Consider the following 21,322-nt stretch of genomic DNA (forward strand, 5'->3'; position numbering starts at 1 on the left):
GAACACAACATTAACATTAACATTAACACGTTAAACAAAACAAAAGCAAATACAATTGAAAAAAACACACTTTCTTTCTCTATTTTCTGTCATGTAATTATCTTAACATATTTTAACCTTATTTTCCATTAATACTATAATACTTATTTATGCTTGATTCCTTAAAACATTTCTACTAAAGCCGTATAATTCCCTTCCAACATTTTTCTAACACTCATTAATTTTACATTATTTCCATATATAGATTTTAAGCTTTTTCCAATATTCTTCCACCGTCTCTTCTCCCTGGTCTCGGGTTCAGCCAGTCATTTCCGTCAATTCCATATAGCCCATCATATACAGAGCCTTTGGAATATTAATGCTGTGTCCTACCCCTCAGTTGTAGCCCACATGCCACACTAATAGCCCATTGTATGGGGGAAGCAGGGATTGGTGGGGGCAGGTAAGAATATGTGTGCAGAATACAAACTATAGCTACCAGTAGCATTGTCTTATAAAATGATGAGTCTGTCGATATCTTTTTTCATATTTTGAAATTTTCAGGTACGCAGCTTTGGCTTTGCCTTTTAGTAGCATTTCAGCTATCCGAATTTTCAGGGTTCTGAGAACTTTAAAAGCTGTTTCTGTAATCCCAGGTGAGAGGCTCTTTTTCTTGCTTTGTCTGTTTGTTCAGTTACTAAATTTGTCTTCCACCTTTCACTCAAGGAATTCAAACTAACCCAAATAAGAAACAGTTAAAAACAATCTATTATGAAAATTCAATGAAACAGTAAGTCACAAAAGAGAAAATTCTGACAACACCACAATTTATAGATTAAGGTTACCAGATTTTTTTTTCAATGAATCCAGGGACACTTTTCAACTTCAGTAGGAATGATAGGATTTTGTCAGGGGACTGATTTGTAAATCCAGGGACTGTACCCGAGAAACAGGGACGTTTGGTAACCTTATTATAGATCAAAGCTGAACTTTAAATGGTACCAGAAGACTATAGCCTATAGGGAGCTTGTTCAAATTCTGGTGCACTTCCAAAAACAAATCAGGAGACAGACACTATCAGAAGGTGAGACACTGTTATGCACTCCCATCTCCCCACCCCTAAAGCACATTGCAATAGTTGGACTTCAGGACTATGCTTTCCATAGCGTAGACCCATTAGATGTCAAAGCGATAAACAACTACCTGACATTCAGAAGACATCTTAAGGCAGCCCTGTTCAGGGAAGTTTTTAATGTGTGATTTTACTGTATTTTTGGTTTCTGTGGAAGCCGCCCAGAGTGGCTGGGGAAACCCAGCCAGATGGGCGGGGTACAAATAATAAATTATTATTATTATTATTATTATTATTATTATTATTATTATTGAGAAACATAATTCAAAAGGGCTGTAGTTTTTGTCCTCTGTTATCAGTCTGTATAATATTTACTCTTTGTTCATAGGACTGAAAGTCATTATAGCTTCACTTCTTCAGTCTGTCAAGAAGCTTGCTAATGTGATGCTGTTGACAGTTTTCTGCTTGGCTGTCTTTGCCCTGGTTGGCCTCCAACTCTTCATGGGCAACTTAAAATATAAATGTGTCCATGCTTCTTACTTGAATAAGAGCATCAGCAAGGAGGAGTCATGCACATTACAGGATTCAGGTAAAAACACCTTCCTTTAAATCTGTAGCATATTGCTTACATAACCCTGGTACTTTTTGTACTGCCAAAACAGTGTTTTACTTTACTTTATAAATTAATACAAGAGCATCCCATGCACCATATTATTATGTGGTTTTGAAGTTTCATTGAACCATGTTGAGTCAGATTTAGACTTTATATTTTGCTAGCATCTTTATTTGTGTAAGAAGTAATAGTAACAATAATAATGCTGTCATATGACTTGAGCTGAATTATGTACGGCACACAGACCAACAGCACAATTCAGCCCAATGCAGACCTGGATTTTTATTTTTTTTAGAGGGTCTGGAGAGAGAGTTCCAAAGTTGTGGAACCACCACCTGGAAAGCCCTATTCCTAATCCCTCCCCATATAATCTGGGGCTTGCCATTCACTGGTTCCTCAACCAATCCTCCATCTGCATCTTTCTAACTCAGCCAGCCCATGACATAGCAACTTCCAGCTTGATTTCTCTTCTCTTTCTTCCATGTGGGATATAAAGGGGAAGGAGATTGGAATTCACTTATTGAACTTAGTCTATCCAGCCTTGGCATGAGTAACCTAGCCCTATTGATGAATTCCTCTGAGGAGTCAAGGACCCCAGTGCATCCCATGGTAGTGATTCTGCCTCTTTTGGAGCAATCGCCTTCTGGCAGAAGGAAAGAGAGTTTAAGGAGACATCCTGAGGGGCAGTCAGAATGCTACTGAGATGGATGACATTCTGGTGAGGTGGGGCCTTCTTCTGACTCCCTCCCCAACTGGTGACTGAAAGCAGATCTCTTCCCTCCACTCCACAGAGAGTGAATTTTCTTCTGCTATCTTTGGGACTGGTACTCTTTTGGGGGAGCCACCTGGGCTTCAGTATTGACTTATGTGAAACAATGCAAGCGTAGAGTGTATGCATCAGCCAACATGTCCTTCAGCAAGCAGGCACTGCAGGAGGTGGTTCAACAACAGGGTGGGGGGAGGCCACAGGAGAGCCTACTCAGCTGGGCACCCCTAAGAATATGCCATCCATGAATCTCCTCCTCCACTCCAAAAGAATAGAATGTTGGACTTGCATTCATTTTCTGCAGGACATGGAGGAAAGCCAATGCTCTCAGTGCTTAGGGTGACTGCAGTAGGCGGATGAATTGGGTTAAAATGTAAGTACAGTAGTATGTAGTAAAATGAGGCAAGGAGGGTGTGTCCAGGGGTATGTTCCCTGTTGGTTTTTCTGTTCCTGTTCTATTCTGTTTGCCATGATTGCATACTGTTGTGGAAACTGGGGTGGTTTACTCTTAGGGTGTCATCAATCTGCATATCTTGCCTAGTGAAGTGAGTGGGAGACACAACCCATATGTGGGTCCCCTCCATCCACTGCAGAAAATGAACTTCTCACAAAAAGTCCAGCATTCTATTCTCTCAATCAGATCAGGGGATACTGCTGCAGGGTCTGATGGACCAATTTCATATGGCTTGGTGGGTCAGACACAGGTTAGCCACCTGACTGGGAGTTTGTTATTCAGCTGATAACTACATCCATTGTATTATGAGGTAGGAAGAGGCTTTAAATGACTATTACTTTTGCTTCCAAAATGTTTGCTTCCAGAAGTATATCAGAAAAAGAATTCTTCTACTGATGTATTGCTGTGTGGATACACCTCACATCCCAAGTAAGTGTAACTGAGGACCAAACTAGACAAGATGTTAATTGTTAAAGCTATAAATGGCTTTAGCCCTATATACTTAAAGAAGCGTCTTCACCCCGTCATTCAGCCTGGACACTGAGATATAGCTCCGAAGACCTTCTAGTGGTTCCCTCACTGCAAGAAGTGAGGTTACAGGGAACCAGGCCTTCTCGGTGATGGCAACCACCCTGTGGAACACCCTCCCATCAGATGTCAAGGAGATAAGTAACTATACAACCTTTAGAAGGCATCTGAAGGCAGCCCTGTACAAAGACGTATTTTATGTTTGAAGTTTTACTATGTTTCTGTATATGCTAGAAGCCACCCAGAATGGCTGGGGCAACCCAGTCAGATGCACAGGGTGGTACTACTACTACTAATGTTAATACAATTAACAATAAAAACAATTAACATGCTTAGTTTTAAAATTTAATCAGCAGCCATGCATGACTGGGAATTAATAATTTCCTTCTATGCTGCAGACCCGATAAAAATCACCCTGACTCTGTTGGTGGAGGAGTTTATCTATAGTGGGTTTTCCCCTCATTCTGAAAGGCAGAATTTATGCAGACGGAGACCCCCTAACAGTTCTAGTCCCTGCCTTCATTGGCCTAATAAGAGTAAAAACAAAACTCTACTCCTTACCCCAATTCTTAGCTAGGGAGGAAAGTGTATCAATCATCTCTTTCCCTTCCCTTCAGATTCTGAAATACCTTCAGGTCAAAAGACATGACTAAATAAGATCAGGCACAATAAAAGGTCCTTCTGCCTTGAGTGTGCCTTCCCCAGAGGATTCCCTGGCAGGAAGGGGTCAAGAAAACTGATCCACCTCCAACAAACTCCACTTAATCAATGTACCTTATTGACCAGGCTCCCCCTTCAATAGTAGATGGATCTGACTTCTGAAAATGTATCAGAAGCAAAGGAAGAGTGGTGCTAGATCAGGCCAAAGGTCTATCTAGAAACAGTGTCCAGCATGTCTTTCACAACAGCCAACCCAATGTCTTTGGGAATCATCCTCTCCTGCTGTTGTTCAGAGGCATGCTGCCTCTAATACCTGATGTAGGATCATAGAATCATAGAATCATAGAGTTGGAAGAGACCACAAGGGCCATCGAGTCCAACCCCCTGCCAAGCAGGAAACACCATCAGAGCACTCCTGACATATGGTTGTCAAGCCTCTGCTTAAAGACCTCCAAAGAAGGAGACTCCACCACACTCCTTGGCAGCAAATTCCACTGTCGAACAGCTCTTACTGTCAGGAAGTTCTTCCTAATGTTTAGGTGGAGAGCCATCATGACTAGTCGTTCGGTCAGATCTTCCACTGGGGAGAAAAAAGAAGAGGAGGAAGTATGTAGGATAAACTTTCCCTGTCACTCTAGTCATATCTAGAAGAGAGTCTCCAAGAATCTAGAACAGGCTTCCTTAACCTCAGCTCTCCAGATGATTTGAGACTACAATTCCCATCATCCTTGACCACTGGTCCTGCTGGCTAGGGATCATGGGAGTTGTAGACTAAAAACATCTGGAGGGCCGAGGTTGAGGAAGCCTGATCTAGAAGAACATTTACATGTCACATCTATGAAGTCATCTGGACATTCTTCCTAATATGGTAAAAGTGGGAGAAAGTCTTACACGCCAAAGCAGGTTTCAAGGAACATGTTATCTTTGTACAAGCAAGCATTCACCAGAGACTATCCCCAACCACTCACAGAAAAGCCTCTGACCTTTTCTTGGTCCTCTCAAAATAAGGTGACGGACCACTCAGTTATTACCTACCTTCATCTTTTCCTCAGAGCTGCAACACAACTTAACTCACAAACAGTGCAAAGGTTCCCCTCATGGGATCTCCACAAGGTATTCTGGGCTTTAAGTAAAACAACAACACCTCATTGAGCCACTGAAATAAGTCTCTCAAGGTCACTCCTTATCACAATTACATCTGCCAGATGATTCTTAGAACTAGGGGTACTGTCTAATAAGAAGCAAATCCTTCACTCAGACCTTTCTGCCTCCACCCTATATAGTTACTGCTCCCACACGGACTTTGAGATAGGATGGGCTAGTCTCTGTCCTATGCCATTATGCCTTTAATAGCTTTCTCTGAACATATAAAACTTTTCTGTAGCAGGGGAATAAAATTATAACTTATCACAGGGGCCAGTAAAAATGTTGATAACGTTGATTTGATTTTAATAAACTCTGTTCAGTATTGACGTTGAGACTGTAACAAAACCTAGAAGATTAAGTATGTTTGAGAAAGATGTGAATGTCCAGGTTCCACTTGTGAGGTAAGCAGTCAGAGAGATCTTTTACTTGAAAGTTATCAGTAACATAATGTATTCTCTTTTATAAGTGAAACTGAATGTAAAAACGGAACCTATTATTGCGTGAAATATGGAGAAAATCCTGATGATGGATACACCAGTTTCGATCATTTTGGATGGGCCTTTCTATCATTGTTCCGACTGATGACACAGGATAGTTGGGAAATCCTCTATCGGCAGGTAAAACTTTTTTTAAAAAAATGTACTGTTGGTATCTACTCGAAGGGTAAATTTCCTTTAACATAGCAGGAACATTTGGGTTATGGCTCCACCTTCTGGTCAAGTCAGAAATGAACACTTCGGAAGTATACTGGAAGTACCATGATGCTTCCATGGACTTCCATACAGGAAACATACCCTTTAACATTTCTCAGATGAAAATAGGAACATTTTTCACTCCCTCCCACAACTGAGCCTCTTCAAACCCCTGCCCCCATGTTTTTGTGTCCCCCCCTCGCCCCACGGAGCATTCCCTATTTGAAGAAGGGTGAGTGTCGTCACCACTGCACCAACAGAACACACACCACCATCCTGAGAAAACACCTTAATCCAAATTTTATTTTATTTTATTCTTTGGTGGAGTTACAAAAAACAACCCACACACCAATAAATACATTTTAGACAAGGGCAAGATTAGGCACAGATGTGCAAAACTTTTTAATCATCATCATCAATACCCCTTGTGCCCCACTCCTGCCCAGGACAGCAATGCCTGTACCTCAGAGCTGGCAAATCACGCAGGGCTGAGCCTCGGTAGTGGCAGCCTTTTCTCCTCTTCTCCCGTTCTCCAGCAGCTGCTATGAACTGCTCAAAGGAGGAGGTTGTCAGTGGCAGCCAGGGAGAGCCAGGGAGAGGCAACAGGATGCTCCTTCGTAGCTGCCACTGCTGCTGCCACCACTGCTCAGGACAAACACTAGCTTATTCTCCTCTCCGAGCTCAGCACTCTGAGGAAACAGGGACCTTCCAGGAAAATTGGGACACTTGGAGGGTATGAAAATTAAGCCCAGGAATTTAAGGAGAAACTTAGAAGCAAGCAACAGAGATCAGCAACAGAAAAACCCCATCAGGAACAGAAAGCTTACTTCCAATACTAACACTGAACAGTTTAATAGGGGGAAAGACCTATAGTATTCTTCTTTTTTTAAGTGCAGACAATTTACACTGAAGGTACACTGAAGGAAATCTACGCTTCATGTTGGTACCAACCGTACTATTTCACTTTGGCTAGCAGGGATGGTATGTTGGGACATAGCAAAGCTAATCCCAATAGGGTGGGTCCATTGACTGCACCTCTGTGTAATTTATCATGGAGAGACCTGCTGCAGGACCCTCCTTCCAAATGCAGCCTCTGCCTCTGCATAATTATCAATTGTGTAGTGATAAATGAAAGTGTTTGGAGAAGCCCATTCAGCTTCTGTACAAGCCTTATGAAGAGCACCATTAGTAGTGAAAGCCACAGAAGCAACTGCAGCCCTAGTGGAATGAGTGATCAATCAAAGAGTAAATGTAAAGCTGTCAGAATCTTATGACAGTCCCGTGAAGGGAACCTGTGTGCCATGGGAAGACACTTCAGCATAGCACCTCTAAGAAAACATATAACTAGAAGTATAGAAGGAAGGAGAATTAGGTTTAGAAAGAATAGAGGAAATCGGGTCCACCCTTAAAGAGGGTGTGAGACCTGGACAACCAACACCCTGTGTTGTGGGTGGGTACAATTGGTAAGCCACAACACCTGATTGGTAGGTCCCTCGAAGCTGGGTACAATCTGGCCAATGGGACGCAGTCCAAATGGTTCGAGGAACCTATATATACCTATGCACATGACCCAGAGCTTCCTCTTTCGGTGCATGCATTCGGAACACCTGCCCACCTCTCCCTACTTTTAGGGCTTTGCGCTTGACCTTGCTATGCTGTTGTGTGTCGTCCGTCGTTGGGATAGGGGCACGGCAGGAATTTTTCCCACTTGGCTGATTGGCTGTTGCCATTTGGGTTTCGCCTGCCGCGTAGCAAATCGTCACAACTTGTAAGGTTGCAGATAGGCTCTGGTTCAGGTGATAGGGATGGGAGAAAGCTCTTGCCATCCCTATGTGAAGGGTATTCCATTAAAGTAATCCAGAGACTCGAAGGTTTGGTCAACCCCTGTGAGGGGGTTGTGCCCGTGCCTGAGTCCAGGGGGACATTTGGGTGGCGGAGTTAGCCCGTTCCGGGCTTTCCGCTTATCCAGGTGTTCACCCTTGTCTGACCTATGCTGGAACCCTGGGTCAGCGCTACCTGCCTAGGCAGGGAGCTAGTCAAAACAGAGCCTATGCAACCAGTCACTTTTCTGTAATCAATAAAGTTGTGGCTTAAATTCTGCCAAAAACCAAACGAAAAATTTGAGTCAGGTGTTAATTTATTTAGGGGGGAGGTTTCTGGGTCTGAACATGCAAATGGCTACAGCCTGCCTCTTCAAGGTATTTGTGTGAAGGTCCTTCCAAAGGCCATTTTGCAGGAATGATAGTAGGTCAGCCACAGATGTCCTCTTAACAGACACCTTGTTTTTGATACACCAAGCACGAACAACCTTCCACCTTGCTTGTTGGATGCAAATGCTCAATGGACATCAGTTGAAATGACCTCCTATGAGGTCATTGTGCCTTTCCTTCTCCCATATCATCCATCCCGAGTTTTGTGATTGATGTTAGGAGGAATCCTTCTCATCAATTTGGTGGGCTTGGCCTGCTATAGGATGATGCGTGAGGGGGATTTTTCTGTTGTTATGTGCATGTGTGCGCCCCCCAACTCAGGCTTCCCCTTTTCATGGATGCCTTGATTGCAGAGACTTTGATGGGTATCCACTGGCAGGTAAAAACAATTTTATTATCTCAGATTTTTGGAGTTAACTAGGAGACAACAGTGGTTGCTTGACCTGATGCCGTTGCTCTATTACTATTCTATTAATTGGATTATTTTAACATTTGCTTTTATTCTCTGATCATTGTTTTGCTGAAAGACAATACATGACAAGTTATGTATTTCATGCTTGCAGGTTATCAGAACATCTGGGAAATCTTACTGCATCTTTTTTGTGATAATCATCTTTTTGTGCTCATTTTATCTATTTAATTTAATCCTGGCTGTTGTAACAATGGCATATGAAGAGCAAAACAAAGCAACACTTGCACACACAAAGGCAAGGGAGATGTTACTTCGTGAAGCCAAAGAACTACTAAAAAAGGAAAAGGTTTGTAAATCTTTTTTTAAAAAAAATATTATTATATACTTAGCCTAATTGTTTTTATTGTTGTTGCTGTTGTTAACAATAGAAATAAAGTATGTATAATTCTATTGTTGTATCTTCATCCATGATAATTACTACTTAACTATGGCTGAAGTTCCAATAACAGAATTTAATATTTAATACTTATTAAATTTCTGTAGGGGAAGAGGAAAAACATTGCAACATTAACATGTGAATGAAATACATTAATAGATTTTATGATGGTGGCAGTAAAAATGCTCTAAGCTTTTGACTGCAATCGGTGATGCAATGGTCTGGAATGTGATTCTCCACTTTGCACTGTTATTGCTGTTTGTCATAGACTGCGCTTTTTATCTATTTACTTAGAAAAATTAAAAATTGCTTTCAAAATAAATATTTTCAAAAATTTACATAGTACAGGATGGCTTGCAAACATGGGCGCAGAACAATCCAAACTCTGGGTATAGAGCAGTATATAAATTCAATAAATAATAATAAAACTGGATGTGGGTGGCGCTGTGGTCTAAACCACAGAGCCTAGGACTTGCCGATCAGAAGGTCGGTGGTTCGAATCCCCGTGACGGGATGAGCTCCCGTTGCTCGGTCCCTGCTCCTGCCAACCTAGCAGTTCGAAAGCACGTCAAAGTGCAAGTAGATAAATAGGTACCACTCCGGCGGGAAGGTAAACGGCATTTCTGTGCACTGCTCTGGTTCGCCAGAAGCGGCTTAGTTATGCTGGCCACATGACCCGGCTCCCTCGACCAATAAAACGAGATGAGCGCCGCAACCTCAGAGTCGGCCACAACTGGACCTAATGGTCAGGGGTCCCTTTACCTTTACCTTTAATAATAAAACTACAGGAAGCCCAAGGAATTGTTTAAACCCATGTAATCTAAGCCCAGGTAAATTATGCTGGTGTGATCTACCCTTATTCCAAACAGCATTCAAGAGTGGGGCTATGAGCTGGCCCAAGCCTAGCAGAGGGAAACAAGCTTTTAAATTATGCCAGTGTAACTTCTACAGGGTTGCTAGGTCATGTGATAGAGCTGAATGGATTTTGGAATGCCAAAAAATATCCCCTTTTCTGGACTTGTCTCAGCCGAACCTCAGCTGAGCTATATCTCTGGCTGAGCAAGGATGAGGGATTTCAACTGGCATAGCTTTGCCTATTCCAAACTCTGCTCATACCTGTAGATCTTGGGTTTGAATTTCTTGCTTAATTAAGCGAAAAACCTTAAGAATACAAAACTATGCCTTGAAGAAATATCTTCAAGGAACGATATGCCTTCTAAAGTTTAAAAGTATCTTCAGGAATTCAAAAATGAAAGTTGTTTGGAGGAGATATCCAATAATTCAAAATGAAAGCTTTAAATTCAGGGTATAAAGTTTGAAAGTAGCTAGCTCAATATCAGTTTCAAAGAAATATTCTTCAGGTGCCTGTAAATCAGAGGTGGGAACCTTTTCTGGCCTTTGCACCAAATTCGTATCTCCCTTCCCTGTGGCAGACAAAATCTGACAGGTGGACAGGGCAACTAATCTGTCAATCACTACAACATCAAGTCACTACAATTTCAGGTGACGCTGTGCTTTGGAGTCCCAGTTCTTGGGACTACAAAGCACAGAGCAGCACTGTTTGAAAGCACGTTTGCTCTTTGCAAAAGGGGTTTTGAGGCTTTCCCCCACTCTCCTGTTTGAGCATCCATCACAGTAGCTTTTCAAGCAGGAGCATGATGGTGTCTGATAGCCTCTTTGCTGTTTGTTCCCTGCTTCAGTTTGAGCCTCTGTAGGAAGTGTGCATGTGCACAGAAACCTTAACCACATCTGGGAGTGATAATACCCAAGTTAGAAGGTCCAAACTGCTCCTACCTCATGGTTCCGGTTTCTTCAGAGCAGGGGACATAATTAAGTTGCTCTCCTACATTGCTGAAGTCAATGGTGGTTCTGACTATCTTGGTCTCAGTGGTGGGGCAAAGAATAATCTGTCCCTGAATGCACTCACCTCCAGAGCAGCAACAGAATAAATAACACTATCCCAGTCAGGTAATCAAGGCTACATCTGTCATATTATGGATTGTGATAGGGCCTCTTTTGCAAACAGTAGTGCAAAAAGTCTGTATACTGCTCTTGGATTATGTTCTTAGGTAGTATAACTGCTCTGTTTTGGGGCAGAACTAGATATTGTTGCTGAGATAATGTTTCCAATAGTCCTAAATGCTCACAAGTTGCTTAATGAAACTAACAGTTCTTACAAACATGCACAGAGCCTGTGTTGCAAAGATTGAAAAATATACGCCTGATCACAGAGGCACAAAACTATCAGTGACTTCCTCTAAAAAAGTGTTTTCTTCTCGATGTTGGTTTGGGGAAGGAGATTTTGTCTATTTGGTCTCAGAGGAGGCCTCTCTCGATGAGAAGAACAGGCTTTTACAAGATCAGTATTTCCTCATTTTGATTACCAGTTATGGGCTAATTGCGCTTACTTGAACATGGTCTATTCCAGGAGTTGGCTTCCCAAAGACAAATTGCATCCTTGGATGAAAACACTGAAATGTCAAGTGTGGAATTCAAAAATAAAAAAATGGGGAAAAGCAAGAGGAAGAAGAAACCGAAAGACAAAGAGCCAAAAACTTATGGAGAAGATGAAACCCTGTTTTATACACCACCTGATAAAAGTCAAAAGGAGCTTGTAAGTTTTAGCTGCAACAGCTTTGGTTGGCATCTTTTTGTATGTAAATTTGGAAGTGCCAAATAGAGCTTTATTAAATATGAACCCAAAAATTTGGTATCTCCTCCAAACTGATGCTAAAAATTTCTACTCATTTTTTGCAAGTCTTTCTCTTCTAGCATTTCCATGACATCAGAAATATAATGTTGCACACTGCCCCAATCATGACAGTAATTTACAAATTAGCTAACTCTGGCACTAGCTATTTTGAGAAGGACTTATACTATTAACCAGCTTTCGTTTTTAGATTTCTTTAAGGGTACGTTATTCTGTCTGCTGCTACATTAATTCATTGGGAATTGTGTAAGTAAATGGAGAGATAATCGTGTTACTTTAAATATTCATTTTGGATTTGTTTTCTGCACCCAAAGAAGGAGCTGTTAATGTCCTATCACCTACCCGTTGACACTCCTGATGATCCATTTCAAAGACAACGGTTAACAAGTGCTGCTAATGTCATCAGCAAAACCATGGGTGAGTTAAAAGTAAATAAAATAAAGTTTTAAAGAGGTTGGGGGTAACTTCTTCAGTGTTTTTAAGTATTTTGTAAAAGATAATCATATCCAAATCAGTATTCCTTAAAACTTGAGAACAGTATATATTGAAAATTATGCTGAAAAACTAGGAGAGTAATTGTCTCAGGAGTGAGGGCCACTCACTTGAAAGCCCTGGCTCCCCTCCCCTCAAAATCTTCACATTTAAATAAATCATGAAAAAATGTTTACAAATTGGGGTTTGTTTTTGTTTTGCTGAGCCTTTAGCATTTATTGTCGTCATGTTTTCATATTAATTTCAACAGTCAGAAGAATATATAGTAGCACTTCACTCATCATAGTTTGGACCAAATATGGAACTCATTGCTTTCCTTACCTTAGTTTGTGTTCATGGTTTTTGTTGTTTACTTGGATTATGATGACACTGAGATTGTAACTCCAGTATGGGTATGTTTTGCAGCCTGGAATGTCAACAGTGAACTTGGTTCTGATGTTGATCTTTACTATTCCATCTGAAAAACTGGCCTGCAAATTCAAATTATCTGCTCCCAGAATAAATGATGAAACGGCATAAATGATGTAAGGAGGGAACTGTAGCCCAAGATAGGAAAAGAGGTAGTAAGGAAACACCTAGCTACTTTAAATTAATTCAGAACTCCAAGGCTGGATGAGCTGCATCCAAGGGCACTAAAGGAGCTTGCGGATGTAATCTCAGAGCCTTTGTAAACTCAGACCTTTGAGAATTCTTGGTGAACAGGTGAGGTCCCAGCAGACTGGAGGTGGGCAAATGTAGTCCCCATCTTCAAAAAGGGGGAAGAAAATAAGACCCAGGTAACTATTGATCAGTGAGCTTGACATTGATACCAGGAAAGGTCCTAGAACACATAATTCAACAGTTGGTCTGTGAGCACCTAGAAAAGGATGCTGTGATTACTAAGACCCAACATGGGTTTCTCAAAAATAAAGTCATGCTAGATGAATCTCATTTCTTTATTTGATGGAGTTACAAGCTTGGTGGATCAGGGGAATGCTGTGGACATGTATATCTTGGTTTCAGTAAGTCTCTTCTTGACAAAGTCCCCCATGACATTCTTGCAAGGAAGCTGATAAAATGTGGATTGAATAAGGTAACTACCTTTATGTCAGAGGCATGACTTTTGCCCAGATTTATTGTGCAGTGTAGTCTGGAGTTTTTCCAATGCTTTCTGGGGTTCCTCTGTTCAGGGTCACTCTTCTACAGTGTGCAAAGTTTCTTGCACATAATTGTGTGTTCATACAGTCTGCTGCTGCATGTTAGGATTTGTGGGATGATCTAATGTGTCCCAAACTGGTATTAGAAGTCCGACAGAACAGCACTATGTCAACTCAGTCACAGGTTCTATTGAATTCAGTGACTGTCTTAGGTATGCAAGGTTTGGATTGTTGCAGAGTAAAAGGAAGAAGAGGGGAGAAAAAGATTGAAAGAGTGGTTTGTGTAGGACAAGGGATTTGAGGGAACTTGTGCAGATCCTTTTCAAGTCAAGCCAAGAAGACATGGTCCCCCGCTTTAATCAATGGATTGACAGCACTTGAATGGATTGCTATAGAAACAGACTTTGTTTGGATAAATACTGTCAGGGGTTCAGGAGCAGAGGCACAGGAAAGGGAGGAAATAGAGAGCGAGGGGCAGGAGTCCGAAGGTAATGTTAGCGATGACAGCGGTCCGAGGTCTCTGAGTCTTTCCAGCGAATCGGAAGATTCACAGAAAGGGGCTCCCATGGTCAGAGCAAGGGGGGTGCCGAGGGGGACACCCCAGGAAGAAGGGGCCAGAGGGGACTCAGAGAGAAGCAGTTGGAAATCAGGACCAGCGTCCACACCAGAGTGCAGTAGGGGGGAGGAGTCCCAGGCATCGGGATCAGGCGGCGCACTGCCAGTGGGAGGACATGAGTCAGGATTGGCCACGCCTCCATCGGGGAGCGAGGAAACGGTCGAGAGGAAGGTTGAAGGCTGGGCGCGCGCGCCAAGTTCAAATGTACAGGAGGGCGGTGCAGTTGGCAGCCAGGATAGGGAGCCAGGTCCCAAAGCCCGCCGAAAAGACGGGGAGGAGTCAGGGGGGTCAACGTCAGCGTCAGAAGAATCCAGGAAGGAAGGGACCCCGGGGGGTAGCAGGACCCAGAGGAGAAAGGAGAGACGGAAGAGGTGGAGTAAGGCTAGAATCTTAAACTGGTGTACAGGGGGCGGAGACTCAGATGGAGCTTCGCCGATCTAACCATGAGACGTAGAGTTGCACGCAGCAGCTTGAGAATGGAAACTGTAACTCAATAAAGACTTTTGTTTAATGATCGCTGGCTAGCGTGATCCTCTGTGAGCTAGGATCTGGAAGCAGCTCTGACAAATACGTATATTCATATATGTAGTAGGACAATAATATTACATATCTGTATAATAATGTATGGAAGCGTACATGTACTGTGCTATATCTTTTTTCTTATTGCACTTTTTATTTATTTTTCATATGCACTTTTTCTCTTTTCTCTATTTTGTACAACTGACATTTTCTTAATATTTTTTTTTGTAAGTCAGAGGGGTGTGTGTGTGTGTGTGTGTGTAAAGAATTACCTATGTTTTACCTGAAATTGTTCTCATTTCATAACTCAGTGTGCCTGTAATTATGTTCCTTTTCTTGTTTAGAATGGGAAGAATCAAAACTGGAATTCCCTCCATGCTTGAAAACTGCTGCCCATAAATATCTCATCTGGCAATGTTGCCCACTCTGGTTGCAAATAAAGAAAATGGTGAAGAAAGTAATGATAAACCCTTTTACTGAACTATTTATTACTCTGTGTATTATAGTGAACACTGTTTTAATGACATTCGAAAGAGTTCCAGAAACAAAGAACGTGGTTTCCACAGGAAACAAAGTAAGTGAAGCCAAATCCTTATTAAGCTACATGCCAAGAATTACTTTTTTATTGTTTTACTGTTGGAGAATTTTGGAGTGCCTTTGAACTAAAATTGGTGCCTAGAAATTACGTTTAGTGCATACCTAAAAAAATGTGTTCATACAAACCCTTTCTTCTCTAGTGGGTACTAGGACACACCATCAAGTGGGATTGCGTTTCACCTGTTGCTTGAGGCAAGAAAAGCAATTATCAGTCCACAGGAAGCTCTCTCTTACCCTCTTCCTTGGAATGTCAGCTGAAATATCAGTTCATTTTCCTGCCTCACTTGAAGCAGTTTTATATTTCCCTTGTGCTCTATTCTGGCCTGTTATTTCACTCATTGTTGTTATTATTATTATCTGTCAGTTCTGTCTGTGCTTGAGGGTTAGAGTTTCTGTGCGAATCTCATAGTAAGATTGAGAGAGTTAAATTCTGCCCCCGCCCTGCAGGCCATCATGTACCTTGATGTGTGTGTCCTTTTTCCTTCATACCTTTTCACCCTTAATTAGTTACATTTGTGATCAGACACTCTTTCCCATGTTAATGGTTTTCTGGTGCTGGTTGGGGCTAATGGAAATTGGAGTCCAGTATCATCTGGAGGGCCACAGATTAGCCACCCCTTCCCTAAAGGCATAGCTTGAATTTAACATATGGCACATTTATCGTGTTCTGACATAATTTCTCTTGCAGGTTTTCACTGCCATTTTTACAGCTGAAATGATCCTCAAAATAATTGCTCTTGATCCCTACTACTATTTTCAAGAGGCTTGGAATATTTTTGACTGCCTTTTGGCTATTTTAGGTATAATAAGCTTGATCACGAAGCGTCCCCTATCAATTTTCAGAATGGTAATGATGAATCTCCTGTTATAGTCACTTTAAATCTTCCACATTAAATCTATGGAATGTAGGGCTTACTTTCCTTGACACATTTATTTATTTATTTATTTATTTTATTAATAGTGAGTATATGTGGCAAAATCAGTAATTTCAATAAATTATGAGCAGATGACAATCAAATTGAGGAAACACTTAGAATATAGGGTTGTCATGAAATCTCTGAGATGCTTTAAAATACATTTTTACCTGTTCAAGGGAAAATAAAATAGTAAATTATATTGGTCACACGCACACTAGACATTTACATCACACGATTTCTCCCAAAGAATCATGGGAATTGTAGTTTATAATTCCCAGCACTTTACCAAACTACAGTTCCCATGATACTTTGGGAGAAATCATATGCTTTAAATGCATTATATAGATATGACCATTGGAATTTAAATTGCATTTTCTGCTTGGTTTATGATACTGTGTGACAATGAATCCTAAGACAGCATTTTATTTTAATGAAATAAGAATAGAACAGGAGCACAATCATAGACACACCCTTTTAAGGGTTTTCTTTTGAATACAGGATTGTCATGAAATAAGTCTATTTCATTAGAGTGCATGCTTGAATGCATCTTACTTTAGAGGAAGAAATTTGCATGCTGAAGCAAACTTCCATACTCCTTCTCTGGACCAGGAACTGCAAATTCAATGCATATTAGATGCATATTCAAATTCAGGTTTCATCTATCTGCACTACATTATTTTTGAATGGTTGCACATCACAAAGTGTATTTATAGCTTCCTTTTGATGCAAATATGCTTAATTACATACAAATCATGCTGGTAGAACAATTTCTCTATTTTTAATAATACTGGAAAATCAAGACTTAACTTTGTCCTTTTTTGCTGCTATTCTCTCCCTATCCCCTGCCCCCACCCTACAGCTGAGAATTTTCAAATTGTCCAAGTTTTGGCCAGCATTAAATAAGCTCATGAAAATAATGTGGAAATCAGTGGGCCCACTAAGCAACCTCACGCTTGTTCTGATTTTTACCGTATTCATTTTTGCTGTGGTTGGCAAGCAGGGCTTTAGCCAAAGTTACAAAACATTTCGAGAAACATGTGAGAACAAAACGCAAATCTGTAACAGTGACAGTACTAATGCCACCGATAAATGTAAATTACGATGGCATATGGAAGACTTCTTACATTCATTCCTTGTTATATTTCGAATTCTCTGTGGAGAGTGGATCGAAACGATGTGGGGCTGTATGAAAGCTGCTGGGGAAGGATGGTGCATTTTTCTGTTCATGCTGGTCCTGCTTTTAGGAAACCTAGTGGTAAGTTTTCAAAGAATTTCCTTCTTCTATCGGACATATTTAAAATTATTTCTTCAGTAGGATTGTTTTCATGAACGTTCGACACAATTTAGCTACATCAGGCAGTGGTAAAACCACACCTTAAGAAACCTTCCCTGGATTCAGAAAACCTAATTAACTTCTGACCAGGTGCTAATCTCCCTTTACTGAACAAGGTTCTGGAGTGGTCGCAGACCAGATCTTGACGCTTTTGGAAGAAACGAATTTTCCGTATCCATTTCAATCAGGTTTTAGGCCCGGTTTGGGCCAGAAACTGCTTTGGTCGCCCTGTATGATAACCTCTGTCACAAGAGAGACAAAGCATACATGTCCCTGTTAAATCTTCTTGACCTCTCAGTGACTTTCAATACAATTGACCATGATATCCTTCTGTAGCAACTGTCCAAACTAGCGGTGGGTGGCACGCTTTGCAGTGGTTCCGGTCCGACTTGGGTAAACATTTCCAAATAGTGTTGTTTGGGAGTGTTCTTCAGCCTTGTGGAGCCTTCAATGTGGGGTTCTTCAGTGTTCAGTTTTAGCCCCTATTTAGTTATTTAGTATCTACATGAAACCACTGAATGGAGTTATCCAGAGGTTTGGAGTATGTTGTCAGCAATATGCTGATGACACACAGCTCTACTTTTCCTTTACATCTGCAGACAAGGCAGTGGATGTGCTGGACTGCCTCAGCAATGGATTAGATGAGAGACAACAAACTGAAGCTCAATGCAGATGAGACTGAGGCACTGTTAGAGGGTGGCTCCCTAGACACTCATTTTCCTGTTCAGGAGATCAGCTGATAGCAATGCCATTAAAAACACAAAGAGGGTCAAGTACTGGGCCATTAAAAACAATTCACCATACAGATGTTGTCGGTCTTTCCCCCAGCTGAGAAGTGGACAGAAACAGAAGACTTGAGAGGGGGAGGTTGGCATGGGTAACAGGGGACGTGATGTCACCACAGGAAAAAATATGTCATTTTAAAATAGAGGTTTGGGAGCAGAAATTTTGGGAAGGAGAAGGGACCAGAACTCCATGCAGCATTGGCTGAAGGAAGCTGCATGCAGAGACCTGGGAGCATGATTGGCTGTTGCTTTGAACCCAAGCTTGCTGAAGCTATGGGAGAAGCAACAAGAGGTACTCCCTCTGTTGGATATTCACTATTTGATGGACTGATCCAACACCCTCCACCAAAACTCAGGTTGTGTGTGAAATAAACCATATTTCATAAAGACATGACAATCTCCCCTGTGCCTCATTCCCAAGGAACACAAACCCTGGTTAAGTGCCAAGACCCCTGGAATCCTCCTATCAGCAGAGATTGGAATGGCCTGTACAATACTGAATGAATGGGAAGTCCTTTTTCTCTGGAAAAAACAGGAAGCAGTTGAAATGTGTTACTTTCCAAAATACCCTTTCCGCTCTCACTGTTTGCTTCATTTGGTTACTTTTCATTCAGGTCCTCAACCTCTTTATCGCTTTACTCCTGAGTTCCTTTAGTAGCAGTGATTCAGAAACTGAGGTAGATGAAGAGCAAGCTAAGCCTCATGTGATCCTTGCTCACAGGGGGTTGCAATTTGTCAAACATCTGCTGTGGGACCGCTGTTGCAATGCCCTTGTGCAAAAGCTGAAGAAAGCAAGAACCAAGACCAAGGAGGTGACCATCCCAAAGGACAGTGCCACTGAGCCGAGGAAAGGGGTCCAGGAAAACTATGCTAGTGGTAAACATTTGGAGAAGCTGCCGGTGGATCATTTTATGACAGACTTTAATACATTTGTCTGTGCTCCCCTTGCTGAAATGGAGACTTTTGGTGAGGAAGAAATTGATTGCAGCAAAGAGGTAAGAAACAGGCCCCACAAATGAACATTTCTGGTAGACAGCTGGTATAGATAAGCCTAGCCAAGAGGCTATAAATCATTCCAAGTATACACCATTACTATATGCTTCCATTGTGGCTGATCCATGTTACATATATTGGAATATTATACATTATTAAGTTTGTAAATGTCTTTGTTAACTGATGAACAGGATTCCATTTCTGTTTGTATACAAAGGCTTTGAAAACTAGTAGTCTAGCTTCTTGTGTGAGGTGTTAGGAACAAAATATCTTTACTTTCATACTTTTCCCTAGGAGAACAACTTGCAAAAGAGAAGAGAGAAATTCAAAAGGTCAAGACAAATGCTGTCTTCTGATATTTCCGAAAGTACCAATGTTTGGTCTTTGAATGTTCCTAAGGTAAAGCAAAGGAAAATTATCATTATAGCTCTATTGCTTGCTGAGGGTGGCATTCTACATTTCCAGGAAAGTGGTATATTCTACTTCTTCTTTTTTATAGTGTGTTCCACTTTTATATTGCGCAAGTATTTTTGCTTCTCCCCCTGAAAAACAAAGGACACCTAGTTTGGGGGTAGGTATTTTCTCTGAGGTTGGGAAAGCAGTCTTCATTTCTGTGTCTGGAGAAGGGGACTCACTGCTTGATCATCCTGTATTTGGGTTGGTGAGCTGTAGAAGAGCTCACCATATTTTATAAGCTCTTGGCAAAAAAGGAACATTTCTCCTAATATGCACATTTTTGTAAACAACTTCACCATATATAATGCATTTTTATATGCTATTTTCACAAATACAGTCGTACCTTGGTTGTAGAATGATTTGGTACTCAGACGTTTTGGCTCCCGAACGCTGTAAACCCGGAAGTGCGTGTCCTGGTTTGTGAACATTTTTTGGAAGCCAAATGTCCAATGTGGCTTCCAGGAAGCTCCTGCAGTCAATCGGAAGCTGCGCCTTGGTTTTTGAACCATTCCAGGAGTTGAATGGACTCCTAGACCGGATTAAGTTCAACAACCAAGGTACCACTGTATTAGCGGTGGAGGAAGCCGCTCGTGCTTCTGGGGCAGTGCGCCCAGGGGCAGTGCGAGCTGCACATAGGGGCAGGGTGCACTGCGGGGCCTCCGGAGTCTGCCTGCCTCCTCCCACTCAGCCGCCCTACAGCTGGGGGGGGGGAGGCAGGGGGGCGGACCGTTTGGGCAGCACAGAGCTTGCGCGCGCCCAAGCCACTGCGTCTCTCCCAGGAGCACGCTGCAGGCCCCGCAGTGAGTGCTGCCTGGCATTTTGTCACCCCCCTCGGTGGTGGCGGTGGTCACACCCAGCACACCCCCTTCGTCCGCCCCTATACTGTATATACATTTTAGTACACTTCTTTTTGGTTGGAGAACTGCCTTGCAAAATTTGGAGAAATGTGAATTTCAAAGGATAGCTGTGTTTTGGTGCATGTATTGTTTCAGGAAGTAAAAATCATATTTCAATGTTAATCCAAACAAATTTCTCTCCCACATCTGTGGTGGTGCCCAGTCAGTGGATTGCTCTCCCTATTGAAGTATAACCGGCACAACTATTACAAACATTTTGGCTTAAGTTCAAAACTCACTTAATGGCCCTGGCATTTTAAAGTTTGTCTGTTCCTCTTGTTTTTTAAACTGCCTCTAGTGCTTTTATTTGTTATTAGGTTATCTTTAATTCTTTTATTTTGGATATGTTTTATATTTATATACTTCATCCTGGTATCTTTTGTAGATGAAGCATGGTCTAGAATAATTCTTAATAAATAAGTTGATTGCAAAAAGTGTTTGGATCACAAAAAGCTTGCAGGAGAAGGTTAAGCTTCCCTTTCCCCAATGCTGCTGCTGCAATCAAATTTGTGTCCCCCTGAGGCTGCATTTCAACAATAGAAGAATAAATAGTAATACTGTTGCAAGCCATCCCAATCTTCGAGCGGTGTGAGATTCCAGGAGTTTCAGGCGCATAGCAGGGTTCATATTTCCTTCAGATGAGGGACAGTGGAGACTGTGGTGTCTTTATGATATATGGCTTGATTACACATATATACTACCTCAGCCTACAATGTTCATAGCAGCAACACCCCAAAAGTGTCTTGCTTCTCCCTTAGCCATATTCACGGATTCAAGCAGAAATCAGGCATGACTCTCTCTCTGGTTTCCTAGTCTGCTGCTTCCAGACTCTAGCTTCTAGCTCACATAACTCTACTCTCATCTCTCACCTTTGTCTTCCTAAGAACCAGCCAGTTAAAGAAGG

The 21,322-nt window shown here is 41.7% G+C and overlaps 1 protein-coding gene across 3 annotated transcripts in view; it reads left to right on the forward strand.

The window, feature by feature from the left end:
- The window catches only part of LOC308459007 (sodium channel protein type 5 subunit alpha-like), a 106,246-nt gene that overhangs the window by 69,340 nt on the left and 15,584 nt on the right, over positions 1-21,322 (forward strand). For all 3 annotated transcript variants that reach the window (XM_080973970.1, XM_080973972.1, XM_080973971.1), the window contains 12 exons: positions 544-635; positions 1,440-1,640; positions 3,250-3,313; positions 5,685-5,835; positions 8,684-8,878; positions 11,397-11,582; positions 11,993-12,095; positions 14,786-15,015; positions 15,727-15,885; positions 16,815-17,210; positions 18,688-19,068; positions 19,361-19,465. In XM_080973970.1, the coding sequence (XP_080830096.1) occupies positions 544-635; positions 1,440-1,640; positions 3,250-3,313; positions 5,685-5,835; positions 8,684-8,878; positions 11,397-11,582; positions 11,993-12,095; positions 14,786-15,015; positions 15,727-15,885; positions 16,815-17,210; positions 18,688-19,068; positions 19,361-19,465 (2,263 nt within the window). The remainder of the gene's footprint in view (positions 1-543; positions 636-1,439; positions 1,641-3,249; positions 3,314-5,684; positions 5,836-8,683; positions 8,879-11,396; positions 11,583-11,992; positions 12,096-14,785; positions 15,016-15,726; positions 15,886-16,814; positions 17,211-18,687; positions 19,069-19,360; positions 19,466-21,322) is intronic.

Source organism: Podarcis pityusensis (genome assembly GCF_964106645.2).
Source record: "Podarcis pityusensis genome assembly, chromosome: 12".
Lineage (NCBI taxonomy): Eukaryota > Metazoa > Chordata > Lepidosauria > Squamata > Lacertidae > Podarcis > Podarcis pityusensis.